Here is a 15,494-nt window from a genome sequence, read left to right as displayed (position 1 = left end):
CTTGGGGATATAAAACCCTAGGACAGGTAGCTTGGACTCCCTCACTAGGTGTAGAAGCCTTAAGGAAGAAAGTTGTCAGCTAAGATCATCAAAGAAGAGGGAAGGGAAAGAGCGAGGGTGAGAAAGAGAGAACTGACGACTTCTGATTTCTTGGGTCCAGTCACTGAAATCTTTGTATTTGCTCTGATTCTTGTGTCCTGGATTCCCAGTATCATTTCAATGAGTCTCCCTTTTCCTTGAAGCCTGTTGGAGTTGGGCTCCTCTCAATTTTGATTCAGACTTGGTTCTAGATCCTTCACTCCCAGAGAGGCACCCACTTGTTTCAGCACCATTATGAGTGAAACCCTTCATTCTTTACTGAGAATAGGGTGTGTAGACCACCAAATGCAGTTCATCAGCATCCTGGGCAGGAGTGCCCTAAGTGTGAGTGAGTGTGTGTTAGGAGTGGCCTTAATGATTCCTGAATCACTCCAAGCGTTTACACTGCCTGTGCCAGGCCAATCCTGTCATTTCCTCGATCATAAACCGAGAAGTACTGCCTCAGGAAGACGTCACCCAGGATCCAGGTCTCTACAGATGTACTCGCTGGGTTCGCTTCAAAGTTGATAAAGCAGTCGCCGCTAGAATCCTGGGGGAGTCAGAGACACACATCAGTCAGCCTGAGTCCTTATCAGCGACTCCCCCAATATCCAGACGGAGCAGCGTTCTAGGTTTTATTTTCCTCTTTTGGTAAGTATCAAGTGGTTTTATGAGGTTCAGGGCATGTGAGAGTTCATCCAAAGCCAAAAAGGGCCCATACATGTGGCTGCCATGAGGAAGGGTGTGGTGAGTGGAGGACTGGGCGTTCAGGAAACAGTGGAATGATAAACAACAAAGTCTTACTGTAGAGAGTAAGGAACTATATTCAATATCCAGTGATAAACCACATGAAGGCGAATAAGAAAAATAATATGTATTTTTATGTGTATAACTGAGTCACATTTCTGTGCAGCAGAACTTAAGGCGACACTGAAGATCAGCCACACTTCAATACAATTTTGAGAAAAGAACAGGAGTGTCCCCTGGTTCTCCTCACTCCCTGTTTCTTTCCTCCTGACTCCTGCTCCTTGTTTTCTCTACAGAGAATGCAGGTTCTCCTCCGGCATCCCCAAAATCCAAACTTTATTAAAAAACTTTATTTTGCATTGGAATATAGCTGATTAACAATATTCTGAGTTTCAGATGGACAATAAATGGACTCAATTGTATGTATCTATGTATCCTGCTCCCAAATATACCTCTCCCATCCAGGCTATCATATAACTGAGTGGAGTTCCCTGTGCTACACAGTAACTCATTATTGATTATCCATCTTAAATACAGCAGTGCCCACAACACATTCTTGAAAACTTAACTCAGTAACTCTGGGAAGCCTCCTTCATCCCACACTCACCCTCTTTGGTCACTCCAGGCTTGATTGGGTAACTTACTCTGGTTCCCCATTCCCACTAGTCAGTCCGTAGCCCTCATCACCCCTAGTAAGTCCCCAGTGCCTCAATGCAGACCACCTTGGGATGCCATTTGCATGGAATCCAGTGCAGTGTTGCCTAGAACCAAGCAACCCTCCATATGGCTCCATGAGTTTGTGGTTTTAGAATTGCTGAAATTCCCTCTGTTCCTCGAAGCCTTCTTTGAGCCCATCAGCCTGCTATGTACTCCCACAGGGAGCTGACATGAAGCCTCCACCCTGTGCCAGGTGAGCAGTCACTGTGCACCCTTCATTCACCTTAGTATCCAACATCCCCATAGAGGGGTCAGGTACCCCAATTCACAAAGGGCGCACCTGGCCAGAGCAAGGGGAAGAAGCAGCCAAGATCTAGGCTGACCATGCAATTTATCATCCAAAGCAGGAAAACTTTGAGAAGGGAAGGGAGACTGTTAATTTATGCTGGGACATCACACTGGGATTGTCCCCAGACATTCTCCTTGTAAAATGGCCTATTTCAGGGACTGCTAGCGCTGACTTTCATGTTCATGCACCTAAGCTTTCAGATTGAACTGAAGCTCTCTGAGGACTGACGGCCTCAGGGTTCCCCTTGCCTTGTGACTCCCACTATGCCAGCATGGTGTGGCGTCTCCACATTTATTTCAGGATGATCAGTGTCCCAGACGGCCCTTTACTCTCAAGTGATTGGTTCTGTGGGAGACACTGGCCCAGCCACAAGGCTCAGAAGCATCTGCAATGGTGTGTCATGGCCTGCAGAGGGCGCCCTCCTCCCAGAAGCAGCCCAGGGGATCCTGCAAGCTCCAGTTTGAGAACCAACTCTCAGTATTGTCCCCTCACCTTGATGGCGTAGGCTTGAGCTGGCAGTGGGTAGTTGATGCCTTTGATGGTGAAGTCAATAGAGGGCAGGGTATTGACCAGAGAACAGGAAACATAGTGCTATTAGAGAGAGAGGGAGAGAGGTTGGCCCTGGAGATCTTTGTTGTGTGTGGATACTGGGAGTAACCCTGGGGCATGACCTTTCACCTCGGAACCCCGTGGCTTGGCACCGAGGAACCTCATGATCTTATCGACCAGTTTTCTTGGGCCAAGGATCGCTGATGCCCCGGTGTCCACAAGGGCCTGACAGCCGCCATAACAAGCAACAGTGTCTCCTTCCATGGAGATGCTGAGAGAACAGTGGAACAAAGAGGGCATTGAGGTCACTCTGAGTCTCCCCAGAGCTGCTCCCTTCCTGTGTGTCTCCTAAACAGCCCTTTGTCTCTTGCCCTGACTCTCTTCATCTGCTCTCAACACCGCACCGCCCTTGAAATGCTTGAATGCAGTATTTGAATACACCAGGATCTTTTGTACCTTGAAACAAGCTGGCCTTCCTTCCTGGAAGACTCCCCTCCCCTTTGACTAGCAAATGACTTCTCATCTTCCAGATTCCAGCTTAATTGTCATGGATTCAGGGAAGTCTTTCCTGCGGTGTTTATCAGTCTCCTGTCTTTGTCACTCTCTGTAGACCCTTCCCCACGACTAGGATGTACCAAAGTCACAATTCACTAAGTGTGTGTGTCATTTCTGTGCATCTGCCTTCTTAGATGTGAGGGCGAGTTTTATTCTCACTGCCTCCCTGAAGTGCCTGGCACACAGTGGATGCCCAGTGTGTATCTGTTCCATGAGTGAATGAAGACTGTGAAAATAATGAGGAACATCTAGAGAGCTGTATCTGGTAGGGAACAAATAATGGGTGGAACACAGAGTGAAGATGGAGATTCACAGGGGCAGCAGATTCTCATAGTGGAGGGAGAGAGGGGCTCCTCTGGGGGAGGGAGTCTCCCATCACTGCTCCTACAACCAGCTCAGACCCTGAGATCCTGGCCAGGAAATACATGATTAGCCCAGGGAAACTCCAAAAGAGAGGTCAGCTTTTGTCTGAGGGTATCACACAGAATCCTATCAGTTATTGCCTCTTGTCCTCAGGTCACTTCTGGATCCCACCTTTCTGATTGTCTCAGTTATAGCCCCTGCCCCACTCTGTGCCCAGGGATGTGGGGTGTCTTTTTTATTAGTTGCTTTCACGTCTTATGACTGCAGCCAACCTCTCTCCACTGCTGGGTAGCTTCTCCATAAGGAGACCAGTTTTCCCCATTTGCTAAGGACTTTCCCTGTTTGTAAACTGAGACTTATCTGTACTGAGAACTTCCTTGGTCCAAGGTAGCCATGGACAGTTGGTCATCTTATCATAATGCTGTCCAGGCTGGTGAAATCCTCCCTGATCCTGTTCACCACACTGCAGAGTCCTCTGACCGTGCTCCCCGCCTCACAGGTCAGTGGGTGCAAGGCTCTCCCAGCTGCACAGACCTCTCTGGACCCTGTGAGGATCCTGGTCAGAGCCCTGGTCAGGAGGCCTGGGGATTATGAACCCATGGGCTGTTTGTGTATCTATGTGCTTGTGTGTTTGTTTGTATGTGTCTCTGTGTGTGCTTCTGTGTCTCTGACTTGCTATGCATGTTTATATGTGTCTCTGTGTATGTGTATATGTGTCTGCTTGTGTGTTTCCATGTGTCTGTGTGTCTGTCTGTGTCGTTGTGGGTGGTGTATATGTTTGTGTGACTATGTGTCTCACAATCCATTTGTGAGTGTCTGCCTGTGTCCATGTGCAGATGTGGAGCATCCCTTGTGCTGCCGCTCAGAGGGAGAGGCTTACCGGTTCATGCGGACACGCCAGTCGCCCGGTTGGATCAACGGTACCCAGTTGAGCGCTCCCTGGTAGTAGGATTTATCTACCCCACCAAACATCACCACACTGCCCTCCGGCTTGCTCCTGTAGAGAGACGACAGCAGGGGGATCCTTGGAGGATGATAACAACAGCACTGTCTGAGAGCTTTGCTTCTCCACCCATCAAGGCCCTAATAAGGTCCTCATTGACGGATGCAGAAATTGAGGCTAGGAGTGATTGAGAACCAGACTGAGGTCGGTTACTCGCTAATGAGTGGCACAGAGGAGGTTGGAAGCTGAGTCACCTGGCTGGGCTCTACCCATTATATCTTCTGAAGATGCCCTGGACCTCCTGTGACCTGAGAGATTAGACACCCTCAGAGGACAGGGTGCTGAAGCATTTTGGCTTTCCCCTTGTCCACTTTGTCATTTTTCTGGAAAATCAAGGCCTGGGAGTGCTAAGGGTGTGGGATCAGGTCACCCAGAGTTGGCTCCACTAGCCTGTGACCTCTACTGTCCAAGAGGCCCCACACTCAGAAGGGACCCCACAACTGCTCTCCCTTCTTGAAATGCCTAATGTTTCTTGAACAAGGGTCCTACACTTTTTGTGTGTGTTCTACAATTTTGTTTTTCACTGGCTTTTGCAAATTGGGTAGCTGGTACTGGGCTCACAGTGAAATGCTAATGAGGAAGGAAAGCTATCCACCATCATTCTCCTTCCTTATCAAATTCATAAGGAAATCCTAATGCCTTTTCCTTCCACTTGTTTCCTGTTGCCTCTCATTAGTCTTCCTCCTGACTCATCCCCCTAGACCAAGTTACTGATCTTGAGCCCAGAAGCAGGGTTAAGTTCCAATAAATCGTTATTTCTAAAAGCAGGTGGTGAAGCCAGGTAGGGGCCTGGGGCCATAGTTACCTTGGCTTAGATTATCTTTCAGGATATTTCTTTATCAAGTGTTCTATACATTTCATGCAACTGAAATTAATTTGCTAATTTGGAGAAACTGATTGTCCATCCCAGACTTACTTGCTCAAGTAGAAGGCAAAAACCGGCTCAGAAATGGCACCTTGATTCTTCAGGTTGTCAAAGATGGGGATGCCTCCAGTGAAAGATAAGTTGGGGTAGTTCAAGCCCAAGATGCCATCTAAAGGCATTCCTTCAAACCCATATTGCTCCACGCTTAAACCAAATGGCTGGTCAGTACTTACAAGGTCCCCAATCTGTGGGAGAGAAGAGTGATCCCACTTACAGATACATGAAATGGGGCTAGGACTGGGCTGGGATGCATTGCCATTAGATCCTCAGAGAAGAATTGAGGCTGGGCTGTGTCTTCTGTGGACCTCACACAGTTAGACCAAACTGGGAGGGGAATTTGGGTTCCATTTGAGAGAGGCTGTGAATTTTAAAACATCTGCCTCTCTGAAAGACACCACCTGAGTGAGTCAAATTGGCCTCGTGGCTTCTGTACAGGTGGGGCAACCAAGAGTCAGGCCAAGACCCATTGGTGCCCCCTTGTGGACAAAATGAGCCAAGAGCAAGGTGGTCTTCTCTTTGGCATCACTGTGACCTAATGACAGGAATGGACTGCTTTCTCTGTAAGGTACTGTGGATTCTGCATCTGTCCAGGAAGACAGAAGCTGAAAACACAATCTTGCTTGCAGGGATCTATGAAATTACTGCCTGGGGATTCACTTTTGGGGATATGTGTGTCTTTGTGTGAGTGTGTATGAGAGAAAGAGAGAGGGAAGAACTACTCAAGTACTTTGGGGGAGGCCTTTAGTTTTGTTGGACTCTGAAAGGCCCCCTAGAGTGAGACCTCATTTATGAGGCCCCCTAACTTCTCAGGCCTCCAGTTTCCCAGTCTGGATACCTGAAGCCCTTGACTGCCCCGAGGGTTCCCAGATCAGTTTTATCCTTTCCCCAAACACCCCACAGCAACTTCAGTCCTGAAACATCAGCCAAGCTCCACTGTTTACCACATGCTTGTGCTCAGCAAGGCCCTTGCTGTCTGCACCTCAGTTTCCTCATGTCACATGAGCTAATCAGAGAAACTGCTGTGTGGGGTTGTCAGAACTAAACCAGTTATCACCTGAAAGTGCCTGGAACAGTCAGAGAATATAAAAGTGGGTGCCTTTTCACCCTCTTCGTGCTCCCAGCAAAATGAACCTTGATCTGCTCGTGGGCAGAGAAGCTGCAAGTCCCCATTTCAAGCCACTCTCTGGGTTAGCTAATCTGTATGCTCATTTGTCACCACAGACACTGCCTCCCCAGGGACAGGATCCTGTGGGTGTGATTGTGACTTTCTATGGGAATTAGGCTAGGAAAGGTCCTGCCATAATCTTCTGCATCTGTTTTGCAAGCAGTGGTCACTCCATTGCCAGTCCTGTCTCAGCATTTGTTACACTGTTACCCGAACGGTGTCACGACCAACAACTCCCTTCATCCTCCCAGAACAGTATTTGATGCTGAAGGTCTTATTGGTATGCCGGTAGGTGGAAGACTCATTATGTCTGAACATAACGTGTGAGGCTGCAGACAAAGAGATAAGTGTCATCAGGTGCCAAGGGTGCAAAACAGGGTGGCAGGGCAAGGGAAAGATGGTCCGGGTAAGGGGTGTCTGTACTCACAACAGCTTGGGCTGGTGCAAAGGATGGAGGGCACCCACAAGTCCGATGAGCCTGTGTCAAAGACAACCTGGAATTCCTGAGGGGGTGTTCCAATGGTGATGTTACCCACATAGGTCATCTATAGGGATAAGGAGTGAGTGGATTAATGCAGAACTGGCTATCCTATATTCCCACACTCATGCCTCCCTCTGGATGTCACATATCTCTTGAGATCACTTTCTAACCACCGTGCAGCTCACTGACTTTGGTCACAGAGGTGCCTGCATTTGATATATTTTCCTGTGCTGCATGGTATGCAGGATATTGACTCTATGACCAGGTGTTGAAATGGTACCTCCTGCATTGGAAGCACAGAGGCATAACCACTGGACCTCCAGGACCACTAGACACCCAGGGAAGTCCTGGTGCCTTCATTTGAGAAGCTCTGTAATCTCTGCCAACCCAGCCTTAACACCCCCTTCTCCAGGACGTCCTTCTTGATCAACCTCAGCCACTCCCTCTAAACTCAGAACACAACCAATCAATACCATAGAGGTGACACTTTCATTTGATATCTACTTACTAATATGCCTATCTCTCAGACTGGCATAAGTATTCTTGAAGACAAAATAAGCCCTTTTTCCAATCTAAAAACAATAACCACAGTGTTAGATACTTAAGGCTTTACACGGAATATGGGTTCAGTATCTTATTACAGCTTTGGTTCTTGCTTTTGTGGAAACTGATTTCCTCGGCCTGGGGATTCACAATTGCTTTGACGTTGTTTCTACCATTTGATCAGTGATGGTTCACTCTTCATCTGCAACTGACTGACTCACTTATTTCAGAAGGAACAATCTCCCTCAAACTAATGACGCATCTCTGACACAGAAATGGATATTCACCTGTCACCTGGTAATTGCCAGGCCCAATCACAAAGACCAGCAGTTGAGAATGAGAGTGTGTTCTCCTCTGGGTGGGGTCCCTATTTTCCAGTGTTTCTGCCTCCTGTAGGAACCCCAACCTCACATCCCACCTGGGATTTCCATATGAGCTCCTGTGCTAGGCTAGAGCACCAGGGGCGCTGTGGAGCAGCATCCCACCCAATACTCACATCCTGGAAGTTTCTCAGGGGGTGAGTAGCTATATTTGAGCCAGGAGAAGAAGTCTGGTACAGTCTGTAAGAGTGTTCCTTCAGGAAATTGTTCAGCATATTTTTTTCACTGCAGGTTTTTCTCATGATCTTCACTCTCCTTAGAGGTATACTTTACCGAGCATTTGACCAAGATAACAAAGAAGAAGCTACAATTAGCTGTCAGTGTTCAGGTATAACTGTCATTGTAAAGGCCCTGTGTATTCTCTAATCATTTTTATGAGGCACATTATTATCAGAATTTTATGCATATACCATGGCAAAGACAGGTTTGATTACAGGTGCTGTTCTGCACTCTGGGATAAGCCATATGACCATGTGGAGTCTCAGTCTCCACCTCGGTAAAATGGCGGAATGTAGCAATACAAACCCTCCAAATAGAATATCTTGGGGATAAGTGAAGTGATGGATATAAGGTACCTGATAAATAGGAAGTCTCTACAATGACAGGCATTAGCATTGCTGTTGCCATCCCTCTGTATCCTTCTCATAGAACCTCAAGAAAGAGGTAGAACGGGTACTCTTATGCTCTTTTACAAGGGAGCAATTTGAAATGCAAGAGGTTAATGAGTTGGCTGTGGTCACACTGCTTGTCAGATAAAACTGTATATAAAACAGTATATCATTCTCCAAGTTGAAAGAGAAGAGGGGGTTGAAAAAGAATCCAGGAGATGGGGAATAAATAATGGAAATTCAGAAGCTCAAGAAGGAAGGATGAGTCAAATGAAAAATTAAAAGAAAACAACACAGAGAGAAATACGCTCACAGAGACTTCCAAAGAGTTGGAGAGGTAAATGATAGTGATACAGAGATGCAGACATAGACATATACACACTGAAGTAGACAGGGAAAAAATAGGACATGTTGAATAAAATGTAGAAAAGTGCTATTCCACAGGACATCTGCATAGACTGTGCACTGAACAGTTGTAAGGAGTTGCATTTTCAATAGGTCATGACTGGACCCCAAGAGTTGTGCAACCATGCAAATCTACACCAAGACCCTCGGGATCCACAGTTCCTAAAGCAAGGTACTTATCAATAAGTATGGGTTGAACTTTAAGACTGTCAGGGAAATATTCATTCCCATCTAAACCTGATGGGTGGAAGAATAATCAGATGAAAAGAAAAATCTGAGAAAGGAAGATGATGCATCTTACAGCCCCCATACTTACTTGACTATGCAGTCTGAGAAGGCCACCAGCCCGAGGAGCACAAGCCACTTCATGCTTCTTTCCTGGCTCCAAGTACTCAGGGAAGTTCGGGTTCATAGCATGTAGTGGTGACTGGGAGAGCCTAGTCATAAATGCTCTGACATGCCCTAGGTTTCCCCTTTATGCCACTAATAGATCTGATAAAAACACAAAGCTTTCGATAAAATCTTTACCTTCCTCAGTGTCCTTGGTGAGTGGACTTTGAAGCTTCTCAGAATACAGACAATTCAACTGTAATCTCTTCCTTGAATCTTGGCTGGAAAATCTAACTGATTTGCATGGACATCTAAGGAGACAGAGAACCTTGCTTACTTGGAGATAAAACTGCTAAGAACATCATGAAAATGGTAACTAGGGGCATACTCGACATTCATGGTTTCATGTCATCTTCTTAGTCACTTCATGAGATATGCATTGCTGTTTTTGTTGGAGAGGAGATTGCTAGGAGGATATGTTGTCAAATGCCAGTGAAGACTTCAGGGACAGCCCGGGGACCCACAACTGGCCTTAGGTAGTGGGTCTAATGGCAAGGATCAGGGCCACCTGTGATGTCAGTCTGCATCAAAGTTTATGTAGAGTAGTAGCTCAATTGCATGGGTTTCAGTATTGGAAAAAATGTCATATTCATCCACAAGATATTTTATATCATCCAACAAATGTACAAGGAAGAATTGTGTGCTGGGTTCTGGGTTAAAGGCTTCAAAGTCAAAGATGATCAAGACAAAAGTAGTCTTTATCTTAAGAAAACCAGCACAACAAACTAGTTCTCACAAACTCATGGCTCCAGGAGGCAAGAGAAATAATAGTATGACTAGGTGGCCATGCTGGACCCTGACCCCTGGGATCAGCCTTTCATCCACTTCAACCATGCTGGAAAGCAGGCCGGTTGGCCATGTTTGCAAGAGAATCAGAAGTTTGGATATTTATGCACAATCTACTGATTTTAATATTAGCAACTAATTTTTTTTTTTCCAAAAAAAGAGTGGGAACGAAATCTCCACAACGATGTGCTGGAATCAACCTTTAGTCTGCAGGTTTTTATTTCTAGCCTTGACTTGGGAGTGCAGTGTGGACAGAGAGGAATGTAATTCAAGTTGGTTGATTTAAAGAGAGACTGAATGCCTTCTGAACATGTTTGTTTCCTTTCTATTTATTAAGAAAGATCATCAGGGACATGCAAACCAACAAATTTAACTGCTGAAGATAAATGGATATATTCCTGATATAATTTCCCGCATAGCATCTATGCCATGAATAATTTTGTCTGCCAAAGCAAACACACAAAAAAATTAATTTTGAAAGCTCTTCCCAATCAAAGAAGACAAAACAGCTGTGGCAATCAAAGTAAGGACAGTCGTGTTTAATGACTCATCCAGGACTCCCAGGGCCCATTCCTGCATGAGATCTATCCAGGCCTGTCCCTTGAATACAACAAGAGACTCTCCTGTCACCAGGTGTATGTAGGTGGGTCACTGGGTCTTAATCCTCATCTTTGCATATTGTTTAAATTCAGTTTTGCTGGTCAAATTCCAACAGGGAGAATAGGACGTCACTGACAAATGACACATGTGTATGCCCTTTGAACTATGGTCTTGGAGAAGACTTTATTTTCATTCATATTTATTAGTTGGAGGCTAATTACTTCACAATATTGTAGTGGTTTTTGCCATACATTTACATGAATCAGCCATGGATTTACATGTATTTCACATCCTGATCCCCCTTCCCGCCTCCCTCCCCACCCCTTCGCTCTGGGTCTTCCCAGTGCACCAGCCCCGAGCACTTGCCTCATGCATCCCACCTGGGCTGGTGATCTGTTTCACCCTTGATAATATACATGTTTCAATACTGTTCTCTCAAAACATCACACCCTCGCCTTCTCCCACAGAGTCCAAAAGTCCGTTCTGTACATCTGTTTCTCTTTTTCTGTTTTGCATATAGGGTTATCATTACCATCTTTCTAAATTCCATATATATGTGTTAGTATACTGTATTGGTGTTTATCTTTCTGGCTTATTTAACTCTGTATAATGGGCTCCAGTTTCATCCATCTCATTAGAACTGATTCAAATGAATTCTTTTTAATGTTGAGTAATATTCCATGGTGTATATGTACCACAGCTTCCTTATCCATTCGTCTGCTGATGGACATCTAGGTTGCTTCCATGTCCTGGCTATTATAAACAGTGCTGCAATGAACATTGGGGTACATGTGTCTCTTTCAGATCTGGTTTCCTCAGTGTGTATGCCCAGAAGTGGGATTGCTGTGTCATATGGCAGTTCTATTTCCAGATTTTTAAGAAATCTCCACACTGTTTTCCATAGCGGCTGTACTAGTTTGCATTCCCACGCAACAGTGCAAGAAGGTTCCCTTTTCTCTACACCCTCTCCAGCATTTATTGCTTGTAGACTTTTGGATAGCAGCCATCCTGACTTGTGTGTAATGGTACCTCATTGCGGTTTTGATTTGCATTTCTCTGGTAATGAGTGATGTTGAGCATCTTTTCATGTGTTTGTTAGCCATCTGTATGTCTTCTTTGGAGAAATGTCTGTTTAGTTCTTTGGCCCATTTTTTGATTGGGTCATTTATTTTTCTGGAATTGAGCTGCAGGCATGGCTCATATATTTTTGGGATTAATCCTTTCTCTATTGCTTCGTTTGCTATTATTTTCTCCCATTCTGAAGGCTGTCTTTTCACCTTGCATATAATTTCCTTTGTTGTGCCAAAGCTTTTAAGTTTCATTAGGTCCCATTTGTTTATTTTTGCTTTTATTTCCAATATTCTGGGAGGTGGGTCATAGAGGATCCTGCTGTGATTTATGTCAGATAGTGTTTTGCCTATGTTCTCCTCTAGGAGTTTTATAGTTTCTGGTCTTACATTTAGATCTTTAATCCATTTTGAGTTTACTTTTGTGTGTGGTGTTAGAAGGTGTTCTAGTTTCATTCTTTACAGGTGGTTGACCACTTTTCCCAGTACCACTTGTTACAGAGGTAGTCTTTTTTCCATTGTATATCCTTGCCTCCTTTGTCAAATATAAGGTGTCCATAGGTAAGTGGATTTACCTCTGGGCTTTCTATTTTGTTCTATTGATCTATATTTCTGTCTTTGTGCCAGTACCATACTGTCTTGGTGACTGTGGCTTTGTAGTAGAGCCTGAAGTCAGGCAGGTTGATTCCTCCAGTTCCATTCTTCTTTCTCAGAATTGCTTTGACTATTGGAGGTTTTTTCTATTTCCATACAAACTATGAAATCATTTGTTCTAGTTCTGTGAAAAATACCATTGGTAGCTTGATAGGGATTGCATTGAATCTATAGATTGCTTTGGGTTATAGCCCATTGTCATTTTGACAATATTGATTCTTCCAATCCATGAACACGGTACATTTCTCCATCTATTTGTATCCTCTTCGATTTCTTTCATCAGTGTTTTATAGTTTTCTATATATAGGTCTTTCATTTCTTTAGGTAGATATACTCCTAGATATTTTATTCTTTTTGTTGCAATGGTGAATGGTATTGCTTCCTTAATTTCTCTTTCTGTTTTCTCATTGTTAGTGTATAGGTATGCAAGGGATTTCTGTGTGTTAATTTTATATCCTACAACATTACTGTATTCATTGATTAGCTCTAGTAATTTTCTGGAAGAGTCTTTAGGGTATTCTATGTAGAGGGTCCTATCGTCTGCAAACAGTGAGAGTTTTACTTCTTCTTTTCCTATCTGGATTCCTTTTACTTCTTTTTCTGCTCTGATTGCTGTGGCCAACAGTTCCAAAACTATGTTGAATAGTAGTGTTGAGAGTGGGCACCCTTGTCTTGTTCCTGACTTTAAGTGAAATGCTTTCAATTTTTCACCATTGAGGATAATGTTTCCTGTGGGTTTGACATATATAGCTTTTATTATGTTGATGTATATTCCTTCTTTTCTGGACAGTTTTTATCAAAAATGGATGTTGAATTCTGTCCTGCTTTCTGGACAGTTTTTATCAAAAATGGATGTTGAATTTTGTCAAAGGCTTTTTCTGCATCTATTGAGATAATCACATTATTTTTATCTTTCAGATTGTTAATGTGGTGTATTACATTGATTGATTTGTGGATATTAAAGAATCCTTGCATCCCTGGGATAAAGCCCACTTGGTCATGATGTATGATTTTTTTAATATGTTGTTGGATTCTGTTTGCTAGAATTTTGTTAAGAATTTTTGCATCTGTGATCATCACTGATATTGGCCTGTAGTTTTCTTTTTTTGTGACATCTTTGTCTGGTTTTGGTATTAGGGTGATGGCGTCCTCATAGAATGAGTTTGGAAGTTTGCCTTCTGCAATTTTCTGGAAGAGTTTGCGTAAGATATGTGTTAGCTCTTCTCTAAATTTTTGGTAGAATTCAGCTGTGAAGCTCTCTGGTTCTGGGGTTCTGTTTGCTGGAAGATTTCTGATTACAGTTTTGATTTCTGTGCTTATGATGCGTCTGTTAAGATCTATTTCTTCCTGGTTCCTTTTTAGAAAGTTATACTTTTCTAAGAATTTGTCCATTTCTTCCAAGTTGTTCATTTTATTGGCATATAGCTACTGGTATTAGTCTGTTATGATCCTTTGTATTTCAGTGTTGTCTGTTGTGATTTCTCCATTTTCATTTTTAGTTTTGTTAATTTTTTTCTTCTCACTTTGTTTCTTGATGAGTCTGGCTAATGGTTTGTCCATTTTATTTACCTTTTCAAAAAACCAGCTTTTAGCTTTGTTGATTTTTGCTATAGTCTCTTTTGTTTCTTTTGCATTTATTTCTGCCCTAGTTTTTAAGATTTCTTTCCTTCTACTAACCCTGGGGTTCTCCATTTCTTCCTTCTCAGTTGCTTTAGGTGTAGAGTTAGGTTATTTATTTGACTTTTTTCTTGTTTCTTGAGGTAAGCTTGTATTGCTTTGAACCTTCCCCTTAGGACTGCTTTTACAGTGTCCCATAGGTTTTGGGTTGTTGTGTTTTCATTTTCATTCATTTCTATGCATATTTTGATTTCTTTTTTGATTTCTTCTATGATTTCCTGGTTATTCTGAAGCATGTTATTTAGCCTCCTTATGTTGGCTATTTTAATAGTTTTTTTTTTCCCTGTAATTGAGATCTCATCTTACTGCATTGTGGTCAGAAAAGATGACTAGAATGATTTCAATTTTTTTGAATTTACCAAGGCTAGATTTATGACCTAGGATGTGATCTATCCTGGAGAAGGTTCTGTGTGCACTTGAGAAAAAGGTGAAATTAATTGTTTTGGGGTGAAATGTCCTATAGATATCAATTAGGTCTACCTGGTCCATTGTGTCTTTTAAAGTTTTTGTTTCCTTGTTAATTTTCTGTTAAGTTGATCTACCCATACGTGTGAGTGGGTTATTAAAGTCTCCCACTATCATTGTATTGTTGTTAATTTCCCCTTTCATTCTTGTTAGCATTTGCCTTACATATTGTGGTGTTCCTATGTTGGGTGCATATATATGTATAGTTGTTATATCTTCTTCTTGGATTGATCCTTTGATCATTATGAAGTGTCCTTCTTTGTCTCTTTTCACAACCTTTATTTTAAAGTCGATTTTATCTGATATGAGTATTGCGACCCCTGATTTCTTTTGGTGTCCGTTTGCGTGAAATATTTTTTTCCAGCCCTTCACTTTCAGTCTGTATGTGTCCTTGTTTTGAGGTGGGTCTGTTTTAGACAGGATATATAGGGGCCTTGCTTTTGTATCCATTCAGCCAGTCTTTGTCTTTTGGTTGGGGCATTCAACCCATTTACATTTAAGGTAATTATTGATAGGTATGGTCCCGTTGCCATTTGCTTTGTTGTTTTGGGTTCGCGATCATACAACCTTTCTGTGTTTACTGCCTAGAGAAGATCCTTTAGTATTTGTTGAAGAGCTGGTTTGGTGGTGCTGAATTCTCTCAACTTTTGCTTGTCTGTAAAGCTCTTGAATTCTCCTTCATATCTGAATGAGATCCTTGCTGGGTACAATAATCTGGGTTGTAGGTTATTCTCTTTCATTACTTTAAGTATGTCCTGCCATTCCCTTCTGGTCTGAAGAGTTTCTATTGGTATATCAGCTGTTATCCTTATGGGAATCCTCTTGTGTGTTCTTTGTTATTTCTCCCTTGCTGCTTTTAATATTTGTTCTTTGTGTTTGATCTTTATTAATTTGATTAATATGTGTCTTGGGGTGTTTCGCCTTGGGTTTATCCTGTTTGGGACTCTCTGGGATTTTTGGACTTGTGTCACTATTTCCTTCCCCATTTTGGGGAAGTTTTCACCTATTATCCCCTCGAGTATTTTCTCATAGCCTTTCTTTTTGTCT

The 15,494-nt window shown here is 43.2% G+C and overlaps 1 protein-coding gene across 1 annotated transcript; it reads right to left on the bottom strand.

Moving 5' to 3' along the window:
* Positions 1 to 478: 478 nt before the first annotated feature.
* On the bottom strand, positions 479 to 9,177 carry LOC122704779 (pregnancy-associated glycoprotein 1-like). The gene is made up of 9 exons (XM_043919771.1): positions 9,125 to 9,177; positions 7,912 to 8,062; positions 6,819 to 6,936; positions 6,602 to 6,720; positions 5,218 to 5,411; positions 4,179 to 4,292; positions 2,510 to 2,651; positions 2,324 to 2,422; positions 479 to 628 (listed from the first exon to the last, which is right to left on the bottom strand). The coding sequence occupies exons 1-9, from the start codon at positions 9,175 to 9,177 to the stop codon at positions 479 to 481; spliced, it is 1,140 nt and encodes a 379-aa protein (XP_043775706.1).
* Positions 9,178 to 15,494: the final 6,317 nt, after the last annotated feature.

The sequence above is a fragment of the Cervus elaphus genome, chromosome 2, assembly GCF_910594005.1.
Source record: "Cervus elaphus chromosome 2, mCerEla1.1, whole genome shotgun sequence".
Classification (NCBI taxonomy): domain Eukaryota; kingdom Metazoa; phylum Chordata; class Mammalia; order Artiodactyla; family Cervidae; genus Cervus; species Cervus elaphus.
Note: the sequence above shows the minus strand (reverse complement) of the source record. Positions and strands in the feature narration are given on the sequence as shown.

What these genes read in the sequence shown, in the direction of transcription:
- LOC122704779 (XM_043919771.1), bottom strand. Translation starts at nt 9,177, where the DNA reads ATGAAGTGGCTTGTGCTCCTCGGGCTGGTGGCCTTCTCAGACTGCATA. An exon ending in CCAAGCCACGGGGTTCCGAG is followed by an intron (nt 2,423 to 2,509) that starts GTGAAAGGTCAT and finishes TCTCTCTAATAG; the next exon opens with CACTATGTTTCCTGTTCTCT. An exon ending in CTCAAGCCTACGCCATCAAG is followed by an intron (nt 629 to 2,323) that starts GTGAGGGGACAA and finishes TGACTCCCCCAG; the next exon opens with GATTCTAGCGGCGACTGCTT.